At 55.0% G+C, this 21,260-nt stretch overlaps 1 protein-coding gene across 1 annotated transcript in view; it reads left to right on the top strand.

Annotated features, from left to right (window-relative positions):
• The first annotated feature begins 372 nt into the window (after positions 1-372).
• The window catches only part of Scn4a (sodium voltage-gated channel alpha subunit 4), a 29,085-nt gene continuing 8,197 nt past the window's right edge, over positions 373-21,260 (top strand). The window contains exons 1-15 of the mRNA XM_010616753.2: positions 373-1,084; positions 1,170-1,288; positions 1,409-1,498; positions 1,790-1,918; positions 2,377-2,468; positions 4,119-4,451; positions 5,266-5,329; positions 5,563-5,704; positions 6,832-7,041; positions 7,608-7,758; positions 10,675-10,913; positions 12,514-12,687; positions 13,634-13,990; positions 18,413-18,889; positions 20,899-21,034. Coding sequence (XP_010615055.1) covers positions 818-1,084; positions 1,170-1,288; positions 1,409-1,498; positions 1,790-1,918; positions 2,377-2,468; positions 4,119-4,451; positions 5,266-5,329; positions 5,563-5,704; positions 6,832-7,041; positions 7,608-7,758; positions 10,675-10,913; positions 12,514-12,687; positions 13,634-13,990; positions 18,413-18,889; positions 20,899-21,034 — 2,980 coding nt within the window. The 5' untranslated portion in view covers positions 373-817. The remainder of the gene's footprint in view (positions 1,085-1,169; positions 1,289-1,408; positions 1,499-1,789; positions 1,919-2,376; positions 2,469-4,118; positions 4,452-5,265; positions 5,330-5,562; positions 5,705-6,831; positions 7,042-7,607; positions 7,759-10,674; positions 10,914-12,513; positions 12,688-13,633; positions 13,991-18,412; positions 18,890-20,898; positions 21,035-21,260) is intronic.

Genomic DNA, 21,260 nt, shown 5'->3' with positions numbered 1-21,260 from the left:
AAAAAAAAAAAAAAAAAAAAAAAAAAAAAAAAAAAAAAGCCCTGTGCAAACCCTGAGACCCTTCCTTCTCCCCCTCACAGCCCAACTACAAGCACTCCGAAGATCAAGAAGGGAACTCCACACCCAACATTCTCCTTTTCCCTCCATCCATGCGGAGGATGGAAAATATAGGCAGTGATATCGCATTCTTCTGATCTGCCCTTGGTAGACATTACTAATCAATCACAGCCATCCTCTTGCTCAAGTCTGGCTAAGACCTCAGTGTTCCCCACCCACACCTCCAGGTAGCTAGTATCCCCTGATCCACGTGGCCTCCAAGATGAAATCCGTTTGCCAGTGGTGCATCAAGCTAATCCTGCAAAGCCCCTTGTCCTGGCCCATGTAGAGACCACATGGACCCAGACAGCTATGGTTCTCTCTCTGTCCCTATAGGCTGAAGCCACGCAGTTCCGGGAGCTTGGGCCCAGGAGGTATTGAGAGCTCTGGGGCATTGTCTCCAAGTCCCCAAGGCTGCAGAGGATCTGCTTGGCTTGCTGTCAGCCTTGAGGGCAGCCCACCCCACTGCTGGGGAGAGTGCAGTGCAGAGCCAGGGAGGGGGATGCTCTGTGCCCAGGATCGGTACAGCACTAGCAGCAGCCGGATCTTGCAGGCACATCTCCCAGTCCCGACAGGGCCTGCACACCCACATCCTTGGCCCAGCCTCTGGGCAGGCAGGAAGTGAGGACTGGACCACAAGCCCAGGGCAAGGTGGCCACCCAGCCCCCTGTGCTGCTGACCGCCTGCCACTCGCCTGGCCCCTTGGGCCCAGAATGCAAGGATGGCCAGCTCTCTGCCCACCCTACCCCTGGGCCCCCAGTGCCTGCGTCCCTTCACCCGGGAGTCCCTGGCAGCCATAGAACAGCGGGTAATGGAGGAGGAGGCGCGGCTGCTGCGGAATAAGCAGATGGAGATTGAGGAGCCTGAGCGGAAGCCCCGCAGTGACCTGGAGGCCGGCAAGAACCTGCCCCTTATCTTTGGGGACCCTCCACCAGAAGTCATCGGCATTCCTCTGGAGGATATAGACCCCTACTACAGTGACAAGAAGGTCCGGGCCTAGGAGGGCTCTCTGTCTGTCTGTCCACCGTCCATCTACGTGTCCCTCAGCCTCATGGGCTCTCTCCCTGTCTCAGACCTTCATCGTGCTCAACAAGGGCAAGGCCATCTTCCGTTTCTCTGCCACGCCCGCCCTCTACATGCTGAGCCCCTTCAGCGTCGTCCGGCGGAGTGCCATCAAGGTGCTCATCCACTCATATCCTGCGCAAGAGGGAGAGGCCGGGAGGTCAGGGGCAGGCAAACGGGATGCCCTGAGCCAGGAGACTGCCCGCTCCCCTTCCCACCTGCCCCTGCGCTTTCCTTGACCCACCCCCACGCTGTTCAGCATGTTCATCATGATCACCATCTTGACCAACTGTGTGTTCATGACCATGAGCGACCCGCCTCCCTGGTCCAAGAATGTGGAGTAAGTCCCCCCCACCCCTGAGCCCTGGGACACAGTCCATCCTGGTTGTCTGTACCTCCGAGGAGGAGTAATGGCAGCGCTCTTGACTTTCTGGGCAGCTCGCGTTGTCACTACGACCCTCATCAACACTTAAACCCTCGGCGGGGAGGTGCCCGCTGTCACTCTCCTGTGTCCTCAGCCCCCGGGTACATCCGTCATCTCTGTAGCCCTCCCTCCTACAAGGTCTGTGGCTGCCACACGTGCCCCTGCTCAGGTGACATGCCTGGTCCCGGCTGCCCCTCTCCTCGCCAGGTACACCTTCACAGGGATCTATACCTTTGAGTCCCTCATCAAGATGCTGGCCCGAGGTTTCTGCATCGACGACTTCACATTCCTCCGGGACCCCTGGAACTGGCTGGACTTCAGTGTCATCCTGATGGCGTGAGCGAGGGCCCGAGGGCATCTTCAGGCTGGCATGGGCAAGAGGAGGAGGCCCAGCTTCAAAGAGCTGTGGATCCTCTCAAAGGGGTGGGCAGCTGGGGCTATCAGTCGATTGTGCAGATAGTGAGCTGTACAGTTCTCAGAGCAGCCATTCCCAGGGACTGGCTGGGAGGCTCTGCTGACGTCCTTTCCTACATATCCACAGCCTCACCGGCCCTGGCTCACCGGGAGAGCAAGGCTACCCATGCCACCCACACTCCCTAGCAACAGTGCCCTGGCACTGTCCTTTCCAGTAGGAGCCTTGGGATGTCTGAGCTGCCCCCAACCCCCTGTGAAAACCCCAACTACAAGGATTCGGGAAGCCCCATCCTGGGCTGGGAAAGCCCTCATTTCTATCCCACCACCCACCCCAGCTCTGACACAGCCCCTGTCTCAACCCATCCCCCTCCACCCCCCAGGTACGTGACAGAGTTTGTGGACTTGGGCAACATCTCGGCCCTGAGGACCTTCCGGGTGCTGCGGGCCCTGAAAACCATCACAGTGATCCCAGGTACTGGGGAGGAGGGGACATAGTCCTACCACCGTGCCCAGGCCTAAAGTCTGACACTCACGTTCTGGGAGCCCGACCCAGGTTTACAGTGCTCCTAGGCTTGTGTTTGTATAGGACACACACCACAGCCTGGACACAGAAGGGCCCACATGGCCAGAGAGCAGAAGAAAGAGAGCTTCCGAGAGAAGCTAGGCATTTGAGAGGCAGGATAGCAAGGTGGGTAAGAGCACAGAACCTGAAACCAGACAGCCTGGGTTCAATTCTCTCTATCCCTCACTAAAATTGACCTTAAGTGTATAGCTTAACCTGTTTGTGCCTCAGTTTCCTTATCTGTAAGAACAGGGCCGCTCACTAGGTGGTTATAAGGATCAGATGAGGGGCTCAGAACAGCGCTTGGCCCATGGGTTGTAATGTGTCCCCAGAGGTGAGTGTGGGATGGTTCCAAACTGATCAGTGCATCAACAAGCACAACATACAGAGGACCTGATTATCCAGCCCCTCAGAAGAGTGTGCAGGTATAGGTCAGAGGTGAGGCACTTACCTAGCTTGAGGGAGGCCCTGGGTTTGATCCCAGCATTATTATTTGTTTTTTAAGCCCGCAGAAAAACGAGATATAGTTCAAGAAGGAAAGGTGATCTGAAAGGCATGGAGAACAGGAATGCTAAAGAGCACTGTAGGAGTTCGCTCTAGGCCAGAGTCCTCTCATGGGGCAGAGGAAGGTGTGACGTGAGGCCGGAAGTGCTCACTCAGGACCTTCACACTGGCTGCAGAGGTGAAGTCATGGCCCCTTCCTCTGTTCTTAAAGGAGGCCGCTGAACATTTGGTTTCCCTATCGGGATAAGAAAAAGAGATGAAGGCAAAGACACTCTAATCACATCCAAGGAAGAAGTTATGAGTCTTTCATAGGTGAAATCTGCCCCTGGAATGCCGCCAGAATGGTTTATGTTTTTATCTGTCCAAAGAGACAGAATGCAACAACGTTTCTAGAGCTTCTCAAAATCAGTCCTCCTGGTCCTTGGGAATTAATGGGTATTATAAGAAAAAGGGTTCTGTGGCAAAGAAGTGAAGGAAATATGGCATTAAAGTTCATGTTTGCCTCTGCAGGACTCTGATAGCAGGTATCTGTTTAGTGGCTTTCTAAGAGCAAACTATAGGGCACAGCGTTTCCCAAACATCAAACCCCTTATTTAAGGGCTGCACTTGAGAGTTGGTTCATTTGCTTTTGTTTTGCGGTAGTAAGGATCGAACTCAGGACCTTGCACTTGCCAGGCAGGCGCAGTGCAGCTGAGCTGTATTCCCGGCCCTGCACTTGAGAGTTTAGAGCGCTATAGAACATACCTCGGGAACGCTAATCTATAGACATTTACTAAACCTCTCAGTACGCTTCTGCATTTTTCTGTAAGTCAGGCAGTAGCCCGTTGAGCTTAAAGTTCATTTTCTTAGTGACTGAAATTCCGTGGCAGTCCCCAGAGCTCCACACTAAAGGTGCGCTCGGAGAAGGGTGGGGTTACTTTGGGAAGCCTTCGGGGAGACAGGGTTGCTTGGTCAGTCAACCTCGGTGATGAGGTAGGCGAAAGCTGGGGGCAAGGGCAGGTGGGGCTCAATATCACCCTGCGACCCCCTGCCAATGCTCGTACCATCTGCGGCCAGGGCTGAAGACAATTGTGGGGGCCCTGATCCAGTCAGTGAAAAAGCTCTCGGACGTGATGATCCTCACCGTCTTCTGCCTGAGCGTCTTCGCCCTGGTGGGGCTGCAGCTCTTCATGGGAAACCTGCGGCAGAAGTGCGTCCGCTGGCCCCCTCCCTTCAATGATACCAATGCCACGTGGTCGGGCAATGACACGTGGTCGGGCAATGACACGTGGTACAGCAATGACACGTGGTACAGCAATGACACGTGGTACAGCAATGACACGTGGAGCAGCCATGAGACCTGGGCCAGCAACTACACCTTTGACTGGGATGCCTACATCAATGACGAAGGTAAAAACGGAGGTGGGCAGGCAAGGACGGGCAACCCCTACCTCCACTTCTAATGAGACAGAAGAGTCTGGTAGGGACATGAGTTTAAATCCGTCACTCAGCAGCTCACGCGTGACCTCTGGCTAGTCACTCTATCTCCCTGGTCCTCAGGATGCTCGCCTATAAAACTGAGATGACAGGGCCTTCCTCAGAGGGTTAGTGTGGCAGGGCACGGTGGGACAGGCCTGTACTCCCAGATACTTAGGAGGCTGAGGTAGGAGGACGGTAAGTTCAAGGCCAGCCTGGGCAATTTAACCAGGCCCCCGTCTCAAAAAAGAAAGAGGTTACTGTGATAACAAATGACAAGCTGCTTTCAAAACCCTAAGACTATCACTGTGCAAAGTGCAGTTCCTGTCTCTCTCTCCTACTATTAGTTTACACGGGGTCTTCTTGCTGCCTGGAAAAGTTACCCTTCTTCACCTAGCCCCTGGATTCTAGGCCCTGATTCTAGTCAGGGTCCCGCGCAGGTACACGGTAGCCCCGTACACATACGGACGTGTTCCTTCTGGCTCTCCCGGGACTTCTGCTGAATCCTGACCTCATAACCATAGCAGGCGCCAAGCTGACATTGCTGAAACTGAGAGCTCCCTGGGTTTTTATCTACCCGGAGTCCTTAGAACTTGGATTTGTCCATAATGGAATGGGAGGGACCCCTGGGAACATCCACCTGGAGTGTGCGGGACACACAGACCTGTCCGAAGGTGTGCCGTGGGCACAGGTGCTCACTGTGTGTCCACTAGGGTGACATGCCCATTTGTGACCTCTGATCCCCAAGGGAACTACTATTTCCTGGAAGGTGCCAACGACGCTCTGCTCTGTGGGAACAGCAGTGACGCTGGGTGAGTGATGCTGGAGGTGGGTGGGGAAAAGAAGCCCCCAGGGTCCTGGGGGATGGGCGCTAACTAGGGACAAGGGCCTGAGCGTGTGAGGAAAATGTGTGGACATGGATGGGAGACTTTCCTGTTTGGGGAACACAGGCAGGATTGAGGAATATTATTCCCTCGAGGCCCCCCCATCTGTTCCCCAGCTGGAGTCCTCCATCGCTAAAGCCAGTCCCCCATCCTATCCCCAGGCACTGTCCCGAGGGTTATGAGTGCATGAAGGCCGGGCGTAACCCCAACTATGGCTACACCAGCTACGACACCTTCAGCTGGGCCTTCCTGGCTCTCTTCCGCCTCATGACACAGGATTACTGGGAGAACCTCTTCCAGCTGGTACAGCTGCCCCATCCTGCCTCCCCCCCTCCAGTCACTCAGCTTTGAACCCACTGCCTCCTCAGGGCCTCACGGAGCTGACCTCAGGGTGGCCAGGCCCCCAGCTGGGCCATCTCCCCCAGGGACCCCATTAGCACTCTTTCCCTCTTTTGGAGACCTCTGAAACCCACCTACCCAAGCCGAGACACTGCCTAGCTCTTTTCCCCATCTTTGCTTATGAGCTGGGGTCTGAGACAGGCATGGGCTGGGCCCAGGAACCTCCAGACCTCACAGAAACCAGCAGGGCAGCCTGGAAACTCAATTCCAGAAAATAATACGAGAGCCTCAACTCTGCCCAAACAAAATCACAGCTGACCTTCCCTCTGTGTCCGTGGGTTGCCTCTTCAATAGAGTCAACCAACCGTGGATCAAAAATAAAGAAAAAATTTGTGTCTGTGTTGAGCATGTGCAGACCTTTTGGGTCATTATTCCCCAAATAATAGAAAACAGCTATTTAGATAGCACTTCTATCGTGTTACATATTATAAGTGATCTAGAAATGCTTTAGGGAGAATGTGCCTAGTTTAGACACAAATACTACATCATTCGATATAAGGGACTCGAGCATTCGCAGATTTTGGTACCCAGGGGGCAGCTGGAACTCATCCAGGTAGATACCAAGGGATGTCTGTACCTAATGCCGGTGTTTACAGGGCAGGCAGGTTGAGTTTGAATGATGGTGTCTTCTGACGCCTGGTCACGTTTCTAACATCATGATGTTAACAATAGCAGCAATGTACTAATAGCTACTGTTTGTTGAGTGCTTGCTAGATACCAAGCTCTGAGGCAAAGCTGGGATTCAAGTGGGCCCCAAAGCCGGTGTCTACCATTTTCTACCCTAGATCTCAAGATGCCTAGCTGTGGTCCTTGGGTTCTTCCAGCCAGGAATGCCTAGCACACCAGGAAAGCCCAAGTCCAGTGTATATATTTAAAAATTCCCCAGAGTGGGGCTCAGCCTGCTTCAAAGGCACTCAGATCTTCAGGCTCTGTGAGGGATCCTCTGCGCTTACCTGACCGGGTGATGAGTGTCTGGAGGGGTCAGTAGGTGCCATGGGACCCTCCTCCCCTCCTTCTTTCCCCACCTCCAGACTCTTCGAGCAGCCGGCAAGACCTACATGATCTTCTTCGTGGTCATCATCTTCCTGGGCTCCTTCTATCTCATCAATCTGATCCTGGCAGTGGTGGCCATGGCATATGCTGAGCAAAATGAGGCCACCTTGGCTGAAGATCAGGAGAAAGAGGAGGAGTTTCAGCAGATGCTCGAGAAATTCAAAAAACAACAGGAGGAGCTGGAGAAGGTGTGGGATGGGGTGGGGTGTGGTCGGGGGGAAGGACCCAGAGGTCCCCTTGCCCTGGGCCTGAGCTGCCCGGCCACTGGCTTCTCCTGGGCAGACTGAGGGTGAGGGACAACTGTGGGATGGGGGACCCAGAAGGCCCCAGGCTGGGGGCTCTGGTAGAATGGGTGCCATCCAGGCAATACCGTGTTTCTCTGCTTCGTGCCTCAGTTTCCCCCTTGTTTCAAGGAATCTGGAGTAGTGAAACCTGAAGTGTCCTTGAACTTAGAGTCCTATGGCTTTGTACTTCTTTTCAGGTCCTTACCGAGGCAGTCACAGGCCCCCATGCAACTGCAGGGAGCAGTTGCCCATTTTCTCAATCTCATGATGTGTAGAGTCAGTCAGGGCCTCAGACAATTGAGGGTCTTCAAGGCTGAAGGTCCCTAATCTGTCACCTGATCCCACTGAGCCCTTTCCCCGGCTGCACAGGCCAGGAAAGGAACTGTCATCCTAAAGGACTCAGCAAGAGGCTCTGAGAGTCATTGAGTCCCCCTGACTCGGAGCTGGGCCTCACACCTATTACCCTCCAGGCCAAGGCTGCCCAGGCCCTGGAAGGTGGGGAGGCAGATGGAGACCCAGCCCACGGCAAAGACTGCAATGGCAGCCTGGACACATCCGGGGAGAAGGGGCCCACGAGGCCGAGCTGCAGTGCAGACAGTGCCATCTCAGATGCGATGGAGGGTGAGTGCCCTGCACCCCACATCCTTCTACTCCGCCTGCCTTGCCCACCAGGCCACGCAGCTGCCTTAGAGGCTGGGTGGCGCCTGGCTGGACCCAGCTTCAGGAGGGCAGTAACTTAATATTGGCATCGAAGAAATGAGCTGTGATAAATATAGTCCCGTCTTAACCTGGCCCAGTTCTAGTTGCAAGGCCAGGCGGCTGCAGGAACTGGGACCTTCCGGGAGGGCCTTGAGGGCTGCCAAGGCAACGGGGAAGGACAGGCTAATAATACTAATCAGGAAGGTTGAATGTTCTGGAAACTAGACAGCCTGATCCTTCGGTGTTCCCTGGATAAAAGTTGAAGTCAAAAGTCCAATTGCCTAGGTAGAATCACAAACTACCTTCAGGCCCTGTGTCACCCCTGAGTCCCAGAAAGAGATAAGGATATAGGACCAAGGAGAGGGTGGATAGGTGACAGGTAGACGGGTGGATGGGCTGAAAGACGACTGAATGAAAAGAGATAGATGGGTGTGTTAATGGGTGGGGGGGGCGGAGAAAGGAAGGAACGAGGGAGGGAGGAAGGGAGGGAAGAATTAGCAATGAAAAGTGGGACAAAGAGAGGAAACAAGAGACAAGAAGCACAGAAGGAAGGACCTCTGTCCTGAAGCAGCAGTCTGGCCCCTCCCCAGGCGAACCCACCTTGAGTTGAGAGCTGGGAGTTGGGGGGCCTTCAGGACTTTGTAAACCCCTTCAGGACAGCACCTTGCCCGACGCATGGTGCATGCAGGTGTCTGTGTGCCCTGCCAGACAATGCTGCAAGAAATCCTGAGCCCTCACCCCTTCCTCGCTGGGGTCTATCTGTATGAGAGCACCTCGGCCTCATGGTGCTGGGACTGGAAGCAGCAGAGATGGTGGTCAGACTAGAATCACTGGCAATCTGTGAGAAAGGTGCTGTAAGACCTAAAGTCTCACTTCCACTCCACGGAGCGTGAACAGCCGAAAGGCCTCCACGATGCTGGGCCCTAACACCCAGCGAGGCTCCGGGAACACGACAGAGAACCGAGAAACCCAGGAAGGAACACACCAGCCTAGATGGTAAAAGACCTTTATTAGTCTGGCCAGACAGCACTCCCAGAGCCAGGTGGCTCAGAGAGGCAACTGCTCAGGGGCTGAGGTACTTTTTATAAGGTTTTTCTAAACAAAGAGTCAGGGAATTCACAGAACAAGACTGCAAACACATTGCTTATCTTATGCAGGAAATGTTCTAGGGTCACCTTTTGTCAAACCATTTGCCCCTGGGCGGGCTGTTAACCAAGGTAGCAATTAGCATATGAAGAAGCACAGTCTGGCCTATTAGCATGGAGTCACTTTAGCCTATTCAAGTCTTACAGGTGCAGTATTTTTCCTTCCCGGGCAGGGTTGGGGTCACACCCATGGTTTCCACGGAGCTGCCATCTATTCCAGTCCCCCGCCCCCATTTTTTGTCTACCAGATGGGTAGAACTAATAATTTGCCTTATAACTTTCTGGTGATAAGTCAATGAGTTCAGGCCTAGGCAAGGCCATTCCCGTAGGCCAAAGGGGCCAGGTGGAGGGGCAACTGCATCCCATGGTCTTTACGGAGCCCCGTAGCTTCTGGCTGACAAGAATGGGATGTTCCCAGAAAGCCACTCCAGAAGGAAAGGAAGGTTTGGCTGGGGACAGCCTGGAGGAGCTGGCGATACTGCCAGTGGGGAGGGAAATCTTCAGGATGTTTCAGTCTGCCCCTGAGAAGCTTGTGAGCCAGATAACCTGACCCTCTACAGTGAACTCCCTGCCTTCCCTGAGGACTCTGGAACCCAGCCCGAGATCAAGGCTTCTCTCTTGCCAGGATCACAGCCCTTGGAGGCTAGCAGAGGTCCCAGGGAGCTGGAGCTCACCTCACAGGGCTCTGTGCGTGCCAAGTAGGTGGGGCTAGAAGGGGAGCACGGAGGCAGGGCTTGGGGAAGGCTTCCAGAGGAGGAGGGCCTTGGAAGGGCAGGGCTACCAGGGCAGGATCAAGGTGGGGTGTGTGGCGGGGTCTGTAGGGACAGGCTTTGAGAGTGGCATAGTGACAGAGCTTGGAGAAGGCCTTGTGAGAGGGTGGACTGGTGAGCGTCAGAGCCCGGAGACCAGGATTTCAAGGGAGTAAGGCTGTGTCACAGGGCAGGTTACAGTGAAGGCAGTGGGACTTGGAGTAAGCCATGCTAGCTTTCCTTCCCTGGGATAAAATGTCTGACAGAAATAACTTAAAGGAGGAAAGTGTTGTTGTTGTTTCAGGGGGTTTTGTTTGGTTGGTTGATTTTTAGAGATAGGTTCGTTCGCACTATGTATCGCAGGCCTTGAACTCATTATGCAGCCTAAGGTGGCCTTGAATTCACTGTCCTCTTGCCTCAGCCACTGGAGCTGGGATTAGAGGCATGTCCCAGCTTGCAGCAAGACTGTGGCTCACGGTTTCAGAGGTTCCGTCCGTCTTGGCCGGTTCCAGTGCTGTGTGCCTGAGGAGAGACAGAGTCGTGGTAGAGCAAAGTCGCTCACCTCATAGCAGCCAGGAGGCAGAAAGCCAGAGGAGAGCCAGAAAGTTAGGGACCAGAGAGCAAATACACTCTTCAAAGGCAATACCCCCAGTGACCCGCTTTCTCCAGTTGAACCCCACCTTTTCACAACCCATTCAGCTAATTCATCAATGGCTTAATCCATGGATGAGGTTTGTGCCCTCGTGATCCAGTCACCTCGCTAGGCTCCATTGCTGCCCTGGGGATCAAACCCCGGACACGAGTCTCCCGGGAACGCTTCATCGTTAAACCCCAACATAGGCCTTGCTAGTGGTTGCATCGTCGAGAGGTGGAGCATGGAAAGAGGGACCCAAGAGGCAGGTAGAGAAATTCTCACCAGGCTCCTATCCCAACCCCACTGCTAGAGCTGGAAGAGGCCCACCAGAAGTGCCCACCGTGGTGGTACAAGTGCGCCCACAAAGTGCTCATCTGGAACTGCTGCGCGCCGTGGGTGAAGTTCAAACACATCATCTATCTGATCGTCATGGACCCCTTCGTGGACCTGGGCATCACTATCTGCATTGTGCTCAACACTCTCTTCATGGCCATGGAGCATTACCCCATGACGGATCACTTCGACAACGTGCTCTCCGTGGGCAATCTGGTAGGGAGACAGCAAAAGGAGAGATAGTCATTCAGGGGCAGAGTGGGAGGGGGCAGCAGGGCTCAGAGGGGCTCTCGGGGCTGTGTGCAATCATGGGGCGCTACGGAGGCCGTGTGGGGACAGCTGGGGTTTCCCCGGCATCCAAGGGGTATGAGTTGTACAAGGGAGGTGCACGGGGAGGACCTGTGAGATGTGGAGTTTGGGTTGTAGGGTATTTGGGGGCAGAGAGAGTGGGCTGAGGTCCTGCTGGTCTCTTGGGGAGCTGAGATTCAAGTCTGCCCTAGACCTAGGGACAAGGAGACAGGGAGAGGGCTGGGTAATAGGTTTCTCCACTTTCATAGATTCTAACAGGCCTGAAAGGGACCAAGAGACCCGACAGCGGGGTCATCGGCCCACAGGCACCCATGTCCAAGAGGTCCCAGCTCACTCCGGAGGCCCCGAGGGATACCACCCCCATTTCTCCAGCCTGGCCGGCTGCTCCGGCTCCAGCCCTATGCCCCTCTGCTATTGTTGACATGCACTGATCCACTTGCTTATCCCTGCCCATTAGGAGCATTATCACCTCATTGCCAGCCCCGGTGGAGCCTGACAAAGAAAGAGCCACTGCCTTCTCCAGCCCCACCCTACTCTTCCCAATCCCCTTTGCAATTTTTCCAGGATGGCAAATGGGCCACTTGCTCTACCAACCCCGAGGGAGAGGCAGCTCCTCAGGGAGAGTAAAATGGGTCTGAGGCAGGGCCAAGACTGAATGGGTGGCGCAAAAATCAGATTCTGCACTCCCCAGCCCTCAAAGGCAGGCACATCTATCTCTTGGAGATGCCCAAGGCAGCCATGGCCAGGCCAGGCCAGAAGGCCAAGGGCGTGCTCTGGACTCAGGGCACAGCGCACAGCTGCCAGAGTGTGTACGATGGGCAGGGCCCACTCCCTGCCCACACTATGCAGCAGTCTGGGCACCTGCTAGGGCTCAACATGTGCCCAGGCAGGCTGTGACCCCAGGGCAGCTGGTGCCTGGCAGGATGGGGGCCACACCCATGGAGCTTTTAGAGGCCGGGCAGCCCCTAGAATCAGCAAGGCAGTCCTGGCCTTGTTTTCATCAATTTTGCCCCTTTGGGGCCCTACCGTACCCTGAGTCCACCGAGATTTGCTAGATTTTAGGACTGATCCCTGGAGAGGCCTGGGGTACGAGGCAAGAGCTTGAGCCGAGCACCTAGAAAACTGGGGAACGTGACTGAGAACTGGCTGCTGACCTCTGTGAGCCTCCATTGCTCATCTGGAAACAAGCATGATGATCCCTCCTGGCATTGTAGAGAGGGAGACATCAATAAGGTCACAGGCCATGAATGTCGCATATTATGACTGAAGTTACAATGACCACGTGATTGCCCACGGTCACAAGTCCAGAAATGGATGGGAAATGGTCTCTGCGTGGTACCCAGCTCTGCCTATGACATGGGCCTTGGGCCTGTCACTCCTGTATATATGCATGGGCCATGGGTACTACTCCCTGGCCACTTTCCCCTAGTTTCCCAGGCCTCTGTCAAAAGCTGGGAGAGGATGGGAGACTCCCAAGGCTCTGTGACAGGGCCCCCCTCACCCACAGGTCTTCACGGGCATCTTCACAGCCGAGATGGTGCTGAAGCTGATCGCCTTGGACCCCTACGAGTATTTCCAGCAGGGCTGGAACATCTTCGACAGTATCATTGTCACCCTCAGCCTGGTGGAGCTGGGCCTGTCCAACGTGCAGGGGCTGTCTGTGCTGCGCTCCTTCCGTCTGGTACGAGAGACCCACAGGGCCAGGGGCTAAGAGGGGAATGGGAGGAAAAACCCCAAGAAGCCACAGAGTAAGAGAGAAGCCTCTCTGGCCTGTGCATACCGGTTGGCCTCTCAGAATATTTCTTACCTGGAAACAAGGTAAAAGGAAGCCCGCCCTCCCTATCAGATGCCATGCTCAAAGTCCCAAGAGCTGACACTGGTTGACCATGGGCAGCAGCGGAGAAGGGACTTCAAGCCTGAAAACAAAGGCTCAGCAGCTCATTAGTGTACAACTGGGACCTCAGAGTTGATCTTTCCTCTACCCTATAAGGAATACATACATTTTGTTTTGTTTTGTTTTTGTTTTTTGAGACAGGGTCTCACTATGTAGTTGAGGCTGACCTGGAACTCACGATGTAGCCCAGGCTGGTCTCAAACTCACAGGATCCTCCTGCCTCAGCCTCCCAAGTGCTGGGATTACAGGCTTGCACCACCACACCCGGCTACATATGTTATTTTTTAAGCTTTATTACAAGACCTTTCGTGCACACCCAAGAAATACAGACAAGGGATACAAGTACCTATTGGCCAACTGCAACAACTACTGCCACTGTTTAATTTTTTTATTTTTGGGGAGGGGGTACTGGGGATCGAACTCAGGTCGTTCTACAATTTTTGTTTCACCCTCCCCCAGTTTTAATTGTCAAGGGAGGAGTATGTTTAGACAAATCCTGATGTGCAATCTCACTTGTAAATGCTTCAGTCTGCAGCCTTTACAGACAAGGACTTTTTTTTTTTTTTAACACATCAACAGCAGCAGGGGTGGCATATAAATAGCCCCATTCAACAGAGGCCAACCGAGGCTTCAGATCGCTCTGAGTTGGGGCTGCAGGCTATTCCAAGCTGTTCTTTCTCCTGAGACTTCGCCTCCGAGGGTCCCTAGGCTCACTTGCCCTTGCTCTCCCTAGCTGCGAGTCTTCAAACTGGCTAAGTCGTGGCCAACGCTGAACATGCTCATCAAGATCATCGGCAACTCGGTGGGGGCGCTGGGCAACCTGACGCTGGTGCTGGCCATCATCGTGTTCATCTTCGCCGTGGTGGGCATGCAGCTGTTCGGCAAGAGCTACAAGGAGTGTGTGTGCAAGATCGCCTCGGACTGCAGCCTGCCTCGCTGGCACATGCACGATTTCTTCCACTCCTTCCTCATCGTCTTCCGCATCCTGTGTGGGGAGTGGATCGAGACCATGTGGGACTGCATGGAGGTGGCCGGCCAGCCCATGTGCCTCACCGTCTTCCTCATGGTCATGGTCATTGGCAACCTGGTGGTGAGTGAGGACGGCCAGGTGGCTGCCCCATCTTTACCCAAGAAGGGTACAAGGTGTGTCCAGTCCCTCTCTCGTCTTTACGTCAGGCTGTGTTTGAGGGCCTTGGTCCTAGCAGGTGTCGCTATAGGAAATTGCTGGTATTTGACTGTTTCCTACCTTCCACTCCCCGTCCCAATGGTAACTTATCTAAAATTTAAGCATCACCGGAAATTTCTTAAAATGCAGATTCCTGGTCCCACTGCCAGAGAATTCAGCAGCTCTGGACCAAAGCCTGGGAATCTGCATTTCAGACAAGCTGGGTCCAGGGGTCAAGGGGTAGGGAGTATGTTGAGGAAAGTAACACAGTGACGAGTAAAACGAGGAAGACAGACTTGCACTACGATCCCAGCCCCCTGGCCATTGTCACTGTCACTTTGAACCCATGACTAATCTCTGGTCAGGCTGCGATCTTTTCACTATCGCATAGGAAAAAAAAAATATATAGGTGCCTCATGAGCCAGGTGTGGTAGAGCACACCTGTCATCCCAGCACTCAGGAGGCTGAGACAGGAGAATCACTGAGTTCAATGTAACCCTGTCTCAAAAAAATAAAAAATGAAAACAAATATTATCTGATGGGGTCCCTGGGAAGAATGGCCTTATTAGTGCACAGAAAAGCACAGTGTGGGCTGGGGCTGGGACCTCTAGCCTCTTGGTTTTCTCTTGCCCTCTTACCCAACTCTGTTCCCGGGCCTGTGAGCCCAGGCTCTGGAAAAAAAGAATTAGGTTCCGGTGTTGGGAGACTCCAGAGATGACATCCAGAGCTCAGAGCCTGGTGAGTGAGGCTCTCCAGAAGTGGGACAGCAAGGTGGGGACAGGGTCCAGGGTCCCCTGGCTAGCATCTCTGTGGCTGGATGTGTCTCTCCTGACCACGCCCACCCTGACTCTTCCTCTCAGGCTGGGAGGTGGGGGGGTCGCGCCTGTCAGTGTCCTGGAGCACCAGGCCCAGTTGCCCTGTGGTAGGCAGCCCTGGCCTGGGCAACAGCGGGTGGAAGACACATGAAAGTCCCCACGTTCCGCAAAGGCCTGTGGAATCCTTGGGCTGCTGGCTCAGCGCTTCTCAGATATCGCTGAGCTCTGGCTGAGGGCAGGGGCAGTGGGGGTGGGGGTGTCGCCTCGGTCGAAGCGGGAGAACCTGCGACAGCTAACGAGGCGAGCCCAGGCTCACCGTCCCTGAGACAGCAGCACCTGAGGGAATGGAGAGAAACGGAAAGGTGCTCAGGCTGAACTTGGGGGCAGGACTGGAGGAGGGTCACGAGCCCTCGGCCAGAGTTCGCAGGTAGAAGTTTGCAAGTGGCCACAGGAAGCTAGAGGGGAGTTCGGTCTCCGTGAGTGAACACTCAAAAATGTTTTTGCCACTTGCTGACTGGGAAAACTTAAGCAAGAAATGTAGCCTGTTTGGGCCTTGTTTTTCTGATCTGGAAAACGGGGGTACTAATTGTTGGGATGCTGACGGTGAGTGGTCAGGAGGGTTACGTGACGCACGTCTCTGGGCTTAGCAAAGAACTTGGTACAAGAGGCCAGCGGAGGTGAGATATTCCAGCCGAGTGCCTTTGTGTTAAAAATTGTTGTGATGAAGTTGGTAGCTCCTAAGATGGATGAGATACCCTTGGTAGGGGTGGAGGAGGGAAGCTATGGTACTGGCCATTGGCGAAACGCTCCTGTGCCAGTCTTGGGCTCCTGCGGTGTGCCAGGCCCTGCGCCCGGGGCTTTTGGTATGTCGTCCTCAGTCCTCCCAGCAACCCTACCAGGCAGGTGATGCTGTTTCCACAGCCCGAAGGATGTACTGCCAGAGACGCGTGGCTGGCCAGAGCCTGGGTCTGTGACTCCAGTCACCACTGAGAGCCACCACTGAGGGCAGCAACCAAAATACCGACAGCCTCAACACCTGCAATGGCGCTGGTGGTGCTGGGCGCCTGCTCAGCGTCTCCCCAGCGCCAAGTGCGTTACCTGTGTTTGCTCACTCGGTCCTCACCATCTGCGCACGGGGCTAAGCCGGGGGAGGTAAATCAGTGATGAGTGCAGGCTGTGAACCCTCAGGATCTGGCTCCAGAGTCTACCACCCTTGTGCCACACACACACACACACACACACACACACGCACACACACACGCACACACACACACGCACACACACACACGCACACACACACGCACACACACACACACCACAGAGGCATTTTTTCCAGCCTAACTCTTCTTCCAGCCTGACTCTGTGGCTTTTCCAGTTTGCTCGGAGGGAGTGGAGTGGCCCAGGGAGGCAGCACCATCAGCTCCTTGGGCACCGCCCCCTCCCATCCTCCTCCTCAGGCTTCAGAGAAGCAGGTGTCTGCCAGCAGGCACCAGGGCACCCTTCCAAGGAGTGTGGAGACCTGTGCCCCTGCATCTATGATACTCGGTCCCTTCTTCAGGGTAATGCAAAAGAAGCGGAAGTGATTGGGCCCTGGGCAGCCCACCCAGAGAGCCCCCAGGGGAACATGACCTCCATCTCCCTTCCTCCCCTTACCCCCACCCCTTCGCCTGAGGAGGCTATTTCTGGCCCAGGCAGGAGCCGTGTGCAAACCCTGCTGACCCAGAGAGCAGCTAATTCCCATCTCAGATGTGTTTCTGGCAACTGGGTGCTTCCCCCCACCGCCCCGAAAGAGGGAGAAGGAAGACCAATAAATGTGGGTGGGGGCCAAGGCAGAAAGGAAGCTAAGGAACCCCCCCCCCAGCACATTCTCTCAAAGAGGGTTCTAATGTATTAGTTTAAAGACACTGACTGTATTAGCCTGGTAGTTAAGACAATGACAAAAAGACTTTGAAGGACACTGGTCAAGCCAGAGAATGAGGCCCATGGAAAGGAGGGTCAAGGGCATAGCCTTATACATGCACGTCCCCTGGTCCCTGTTGTCCACTCACAGAGGTAGCCCCGCCCCTGGGCTTGGAGTAAGAACCAAGCACCTCTGGCCGACAGGGGCCAGGACCCCCTACCCCAAACAGCTTCACCTTTCTCCCACTGCCCCAGGGACTGCTGGGAGGGGGAACGACCCCACCGTGGGCCTCTGGGAACAACATTCACATCGTGGTGTAAAGCAAATTGTGCCCTCTGAACATGTCCAGTGCTAGAAGCCTGGGCTCTAGTTCTGACTGTGCTGTTTGTCCGAGAGCAAGTCACTCTATTTTTCTGGGACTCAATTTCCTCATCTATGAAATGTGAGTTCATCATGCTCTTCACTGTACCTTGTACACTTTCGTATTGCACACATAATACCAATCAACCTGTTCTGGGCAACTGTCCTTGTGTAGATTTTTTTTTTTTTTTTTTTTAAGAAAGGGTCTCTCACTATGTAGTTAAGACTGACCTGGAACTCACTATGTAGTCCAGGCTGGTCTTGAACTCACAGCTCACAGCAATCCTCCTGCCTCAGCCTCCCAAGTGCTGGGATTACAGGCGTGCACCACCACACCTGGCTCTGTGTCGATCTTTTAATTGTCACAACAAAGTGAGGAATACTGAAATCATCCCCATTTTACAGATGAGGAAACTGAGGCACAGAGCAGTGAAACAGTTCAGCTCAGGACACACAGTAAACTAGGGTTCAGAGCCCACCCTGTGACTTCTGTTTTCTGTTACCATGTAAACCCACCATACTGTACTTGTCTAATCACACATCTGTCCCCTCTAAGTTGTGGGCTCTTGAGGCCACTTGTTCACCAACAGTGGCAGGAGTTCAGTAATTGTGTGTCCACTGGGAAATAAAATGTGTGAAGGGGTGAAGGGAGAGTGAACAGTAGTCTTGTTAGTTCTTCTCAGTAGAGATAGAAGGTACCCAGGAGTAGGTAAGGTAAGGATCCCCAAGGGAGAAAGGGGGTGGACAGTTGCGATTTCAGTGTCCCTTCCAGAGCAACAGGGGACAGGAGCTGAGCACAGGGGAGCACGGGGTCTCTTCAAAGTCCTATTTAACAGAGGAGAGGAAAAAGCTCAAAGATTAAGGCTCCCAATAAATTCTAGCAGACGGGCAGGGGATTTGGCTCAGTGGTTCCACCTCTTGCCTGGAAAGTGCAAGGACCCGCAGTTCGAGCCCGGGGAATCAAAAATTCCAGGGGCCGGGAGAGCTGAGCCCTTTTGTTTGTTCTGCATCCCCTGACAGTGCCACAGAAAGACTCCTTGTCACTCAGTGTGTCTCCCCCGAGCCTGCCGCTACCTTGGGCCGCTGAGTTCTATCGTAAGCCGAAGCCTCAGTTCCTGCGTCTGCGAAGTGGGAGAGCAGCAGTGCTCCCTCCACGAGCAGTCACGCCCAGGCGTTCCACGAGGCGGCGTCCTTTTATCCAAAGCCCACGCGCTGGCTCTGTTACCCCAGAGCCCGAGGCTGGCCTGAGACTCTCCCTGCCCTTGCTTGCAGGTCCTGAACTTGTTCCTGGCCCTCCTGCTGAGCTCCTTCAGCGCCGACAGCCTGGCAGCCTCTGATGAGGACGGCGAGATGAACAACCTGCAGATAGCCATCGGGCGCATCAAGTGGGGCCTGGGCTTTGCTAAGGCCTTCCTCTTGGGGCTGCTGCGCGGCAAAATCCTGACACCCAAGGAGATAATGCTCACCCTCGGGGAGCCTGGGGCTTCCGGGGAGGCGGAGAGTGCCCCCGAGGACGAAAAGAAGGAGCCTCCCCCTGAGGAAGGGGACAAGGCCCTGAGGCAGGACGATCGCGTCCTGAACCACCTGGGCCTGCCTGACGGGCCCCCCTCCAGCATCGAGCTAGACCACCTCAATTTCATCAACAACCCCTACCTGACCATTCAGGTGCCCATCGCCTCCGAAGAGTCCGACCTAGAAATGCCAACCGAGGAGGAAACCGACACGTTCTCGGAGCCTGAGGACGGCAAGGTGAGCCTATCCGGAGTGGCTGCTCGAGGGGCTGGGGGCCAGATAAACCTGGCTTCAAATTTTTATGTGACCTCGGGCAGGTCACAAACCCTCTTTGGCCCTCAGTTTCTCCATCTGTAAAATGAGCGCGATGATGCCCACCTCGTGGCATGGATGTGAGCGTTAGTGACGTGCTATGCACAAAACACAGGGAGAGTTCTATAATGTGATTTAAAATTTGGATCGGTCGGGCCAAAACACCATTTGGACCTTCTTACCAGCAGGTGGCGCTCTTGGACAGGATGCTTTACCCTCGGAGCCTCAGGTCTAGGATTGAGACCCAAGAAGCCTTTCTTAAATCCCCCTCTGAGTTTGAAGCTTCTGATAAGTCCTTGCCACCATCATCTGTTTCTGTTTAGACCCCACCTGGGGCTGGTCCCAATCTTCCAAGATGTCAGGTCCAAGCCAGAGCTCTTAGGAGAGGAGTTATAGGGCAGATGGAAGTTGGGGCCTCAGGATGGGAACCTGGGCCCAGCCAAGCCACACAAGGGCCTTGCTGTTGGGCCAAGATCCCCCTCCTCTGACCCTGTCTTGCAAGAGTGAGAAGGGGACTAAGACATAGGTGGCATCACCCCAGAGGTCAGGGCGGAGGCTGGGACCCTGCCTGGGCCTCTTGACACGGAGGCCCTTGTACCCACTCTGTAGCCTTGTCAGGGTTAGACTAGCACATGAGAGAGGCCAGGGGCTCTGCCGCCCTCATACCAGCAGCCCTGAGCCTGGCTGGGCATTGGAGCTAGTGACCTTTGCCCTGGAAGCTCTTGACTCCATATTCTCCCCAAATATGTGACACGATGACTTACCAGGAGACCGAGTGCCTACTGAGCTGTAAATAGCCCAGGAAATATGGCACCAGTCCTGGACCTCGGTATGAAGAACTCAATGGAGGAGGGGCTAAGAGCACCAGGTCCAAGGCTCTGGGAAAGGAGTGGGCCTGGGACCTCTAAAGGGAGATAGGCAGGGCACCAAGGGGAGTTATGGGAATTGAGGTGCACAGGTGAGGCAAGCAGCTCAGGTGATATTATGGCTGACCTAACACTGTCTCAGTTTCCCTTGATGGGCCTGGGACCTCTAAAGGGAGATAGGCAGGGCACCAAGGGGAGTTATGGGAATTGAGGTGCAAAGGTGAGGCAAGCAGCTCAGGTGATATTATGGCTGACCTAACACTCTGTCTCAGTTTCCCTTGCTGTCAACTGGGAACAAGAAGCGTCCATCCTTGATTTTCTGGTCACTGCTGTGGCTGCAAGCCTGCCCCCTCCACGACCACCACCAAGCTGCCCAACCCACCTTGGTCTTCAGGGGCCTCACCCCTGGCGGTACAGGGTCCCATTGTATGGCGAAGGCCAGTCTGGGAAGCTGGCCGAGGCAGTGCCAGGAGGTGGTGGGAGGAGGCCTGGCCAGGACGGAGCAACAGCTCCACCCAACAACCCCACTCTGATCAGGTTGCATCGGGACCCAACTGTCGCCTTAGCTGGGGAATATTTTCCATCCTTTTTGGGTCCTTCAGCCAAACAGATCCTGGGGTGAGAAGGCTGGGATTCTGGGAGCACTGCTGGCCTCTTTTGTGGGGGCTGTGGCACCCAGGTCCATCATGACCCCTTTTCTTACCTCTGTATCCTCAAAAGTCCTTTCTGGCCTCCTTTTCCTTTGCTGGCTCCCTTCCTGCTCCCCCACGTCTCCAGATTCCCCAGCCTGCTGAGCCCTGCGCAGCCACCCCCCCCAATTCCTGGTCAGCCTCCTCCCTCACCTGTCTCCTGTCTCTTCATGCACCCATTGCCCCTTCCCAGACCTCAAGTGCCATCAGGGCCGGACAGCAGCCGCCTCTGCCCCTGTGGTTCCGTCCCCGGAAGCTGAGAGACTGAATGAATGCGTGCACCTCTCCTTTCCCTCTCGTCTCCCATCCTGCCCCACCCGGTGGGAGGATGAGGGGCTCTCTCGGGGCCCAGGGGTCACATGCCCCTGTGGCCCTGCAGAAACTGCCGCAGCCCCTCTACGATGGGAACTCCTCCGTCTGCAGCACTGCTGACTACAAGCCCCCCGAAGAGGACCCCGAGGAGCAGGCAGAGGAGAACCCCGAGGGAGAGCAGCCTGAGGAGTGCTTCACTGAAGGTAAGAACCTTCCCCGAGGGCAGCACCCTCTCTTGGCCTGGGTGCCTCCCCCAGCCCAGTGTCCCTGTAAGAGGCAGGCCGTGGCAGGGCTAGAGGAAACCGTGCAGAAACAGCCGGCTTCCTCCCTGGTGCTCCCTTCCGGCCTCACCCTGGATAGGCCACCTCCTGAGCCTCAGGCCTCAGAAGACAGCCCTGGAGAAATAATCTTGTTCAAAGGGCCTGGGGT

Source organism: Fukomys damarensis, unplaced genomic scaffold, assembly GCF_012274545.1.
Source record: "Fukomys damarensis isolate Sample0158 unplaced genomic scaffold, DMR_v1.0_HiC HiC_scaffold_23, whole genome shotgun sequence".
NCBI lineage: Eukaryota > Metazoa > Chordata > Mammalia > Rodentia > Bathyergidae > Fukomys > Fukomys damarensis.
This window is presented reverse-complemented; position numbering and strand designations above follow the sequence as displayed.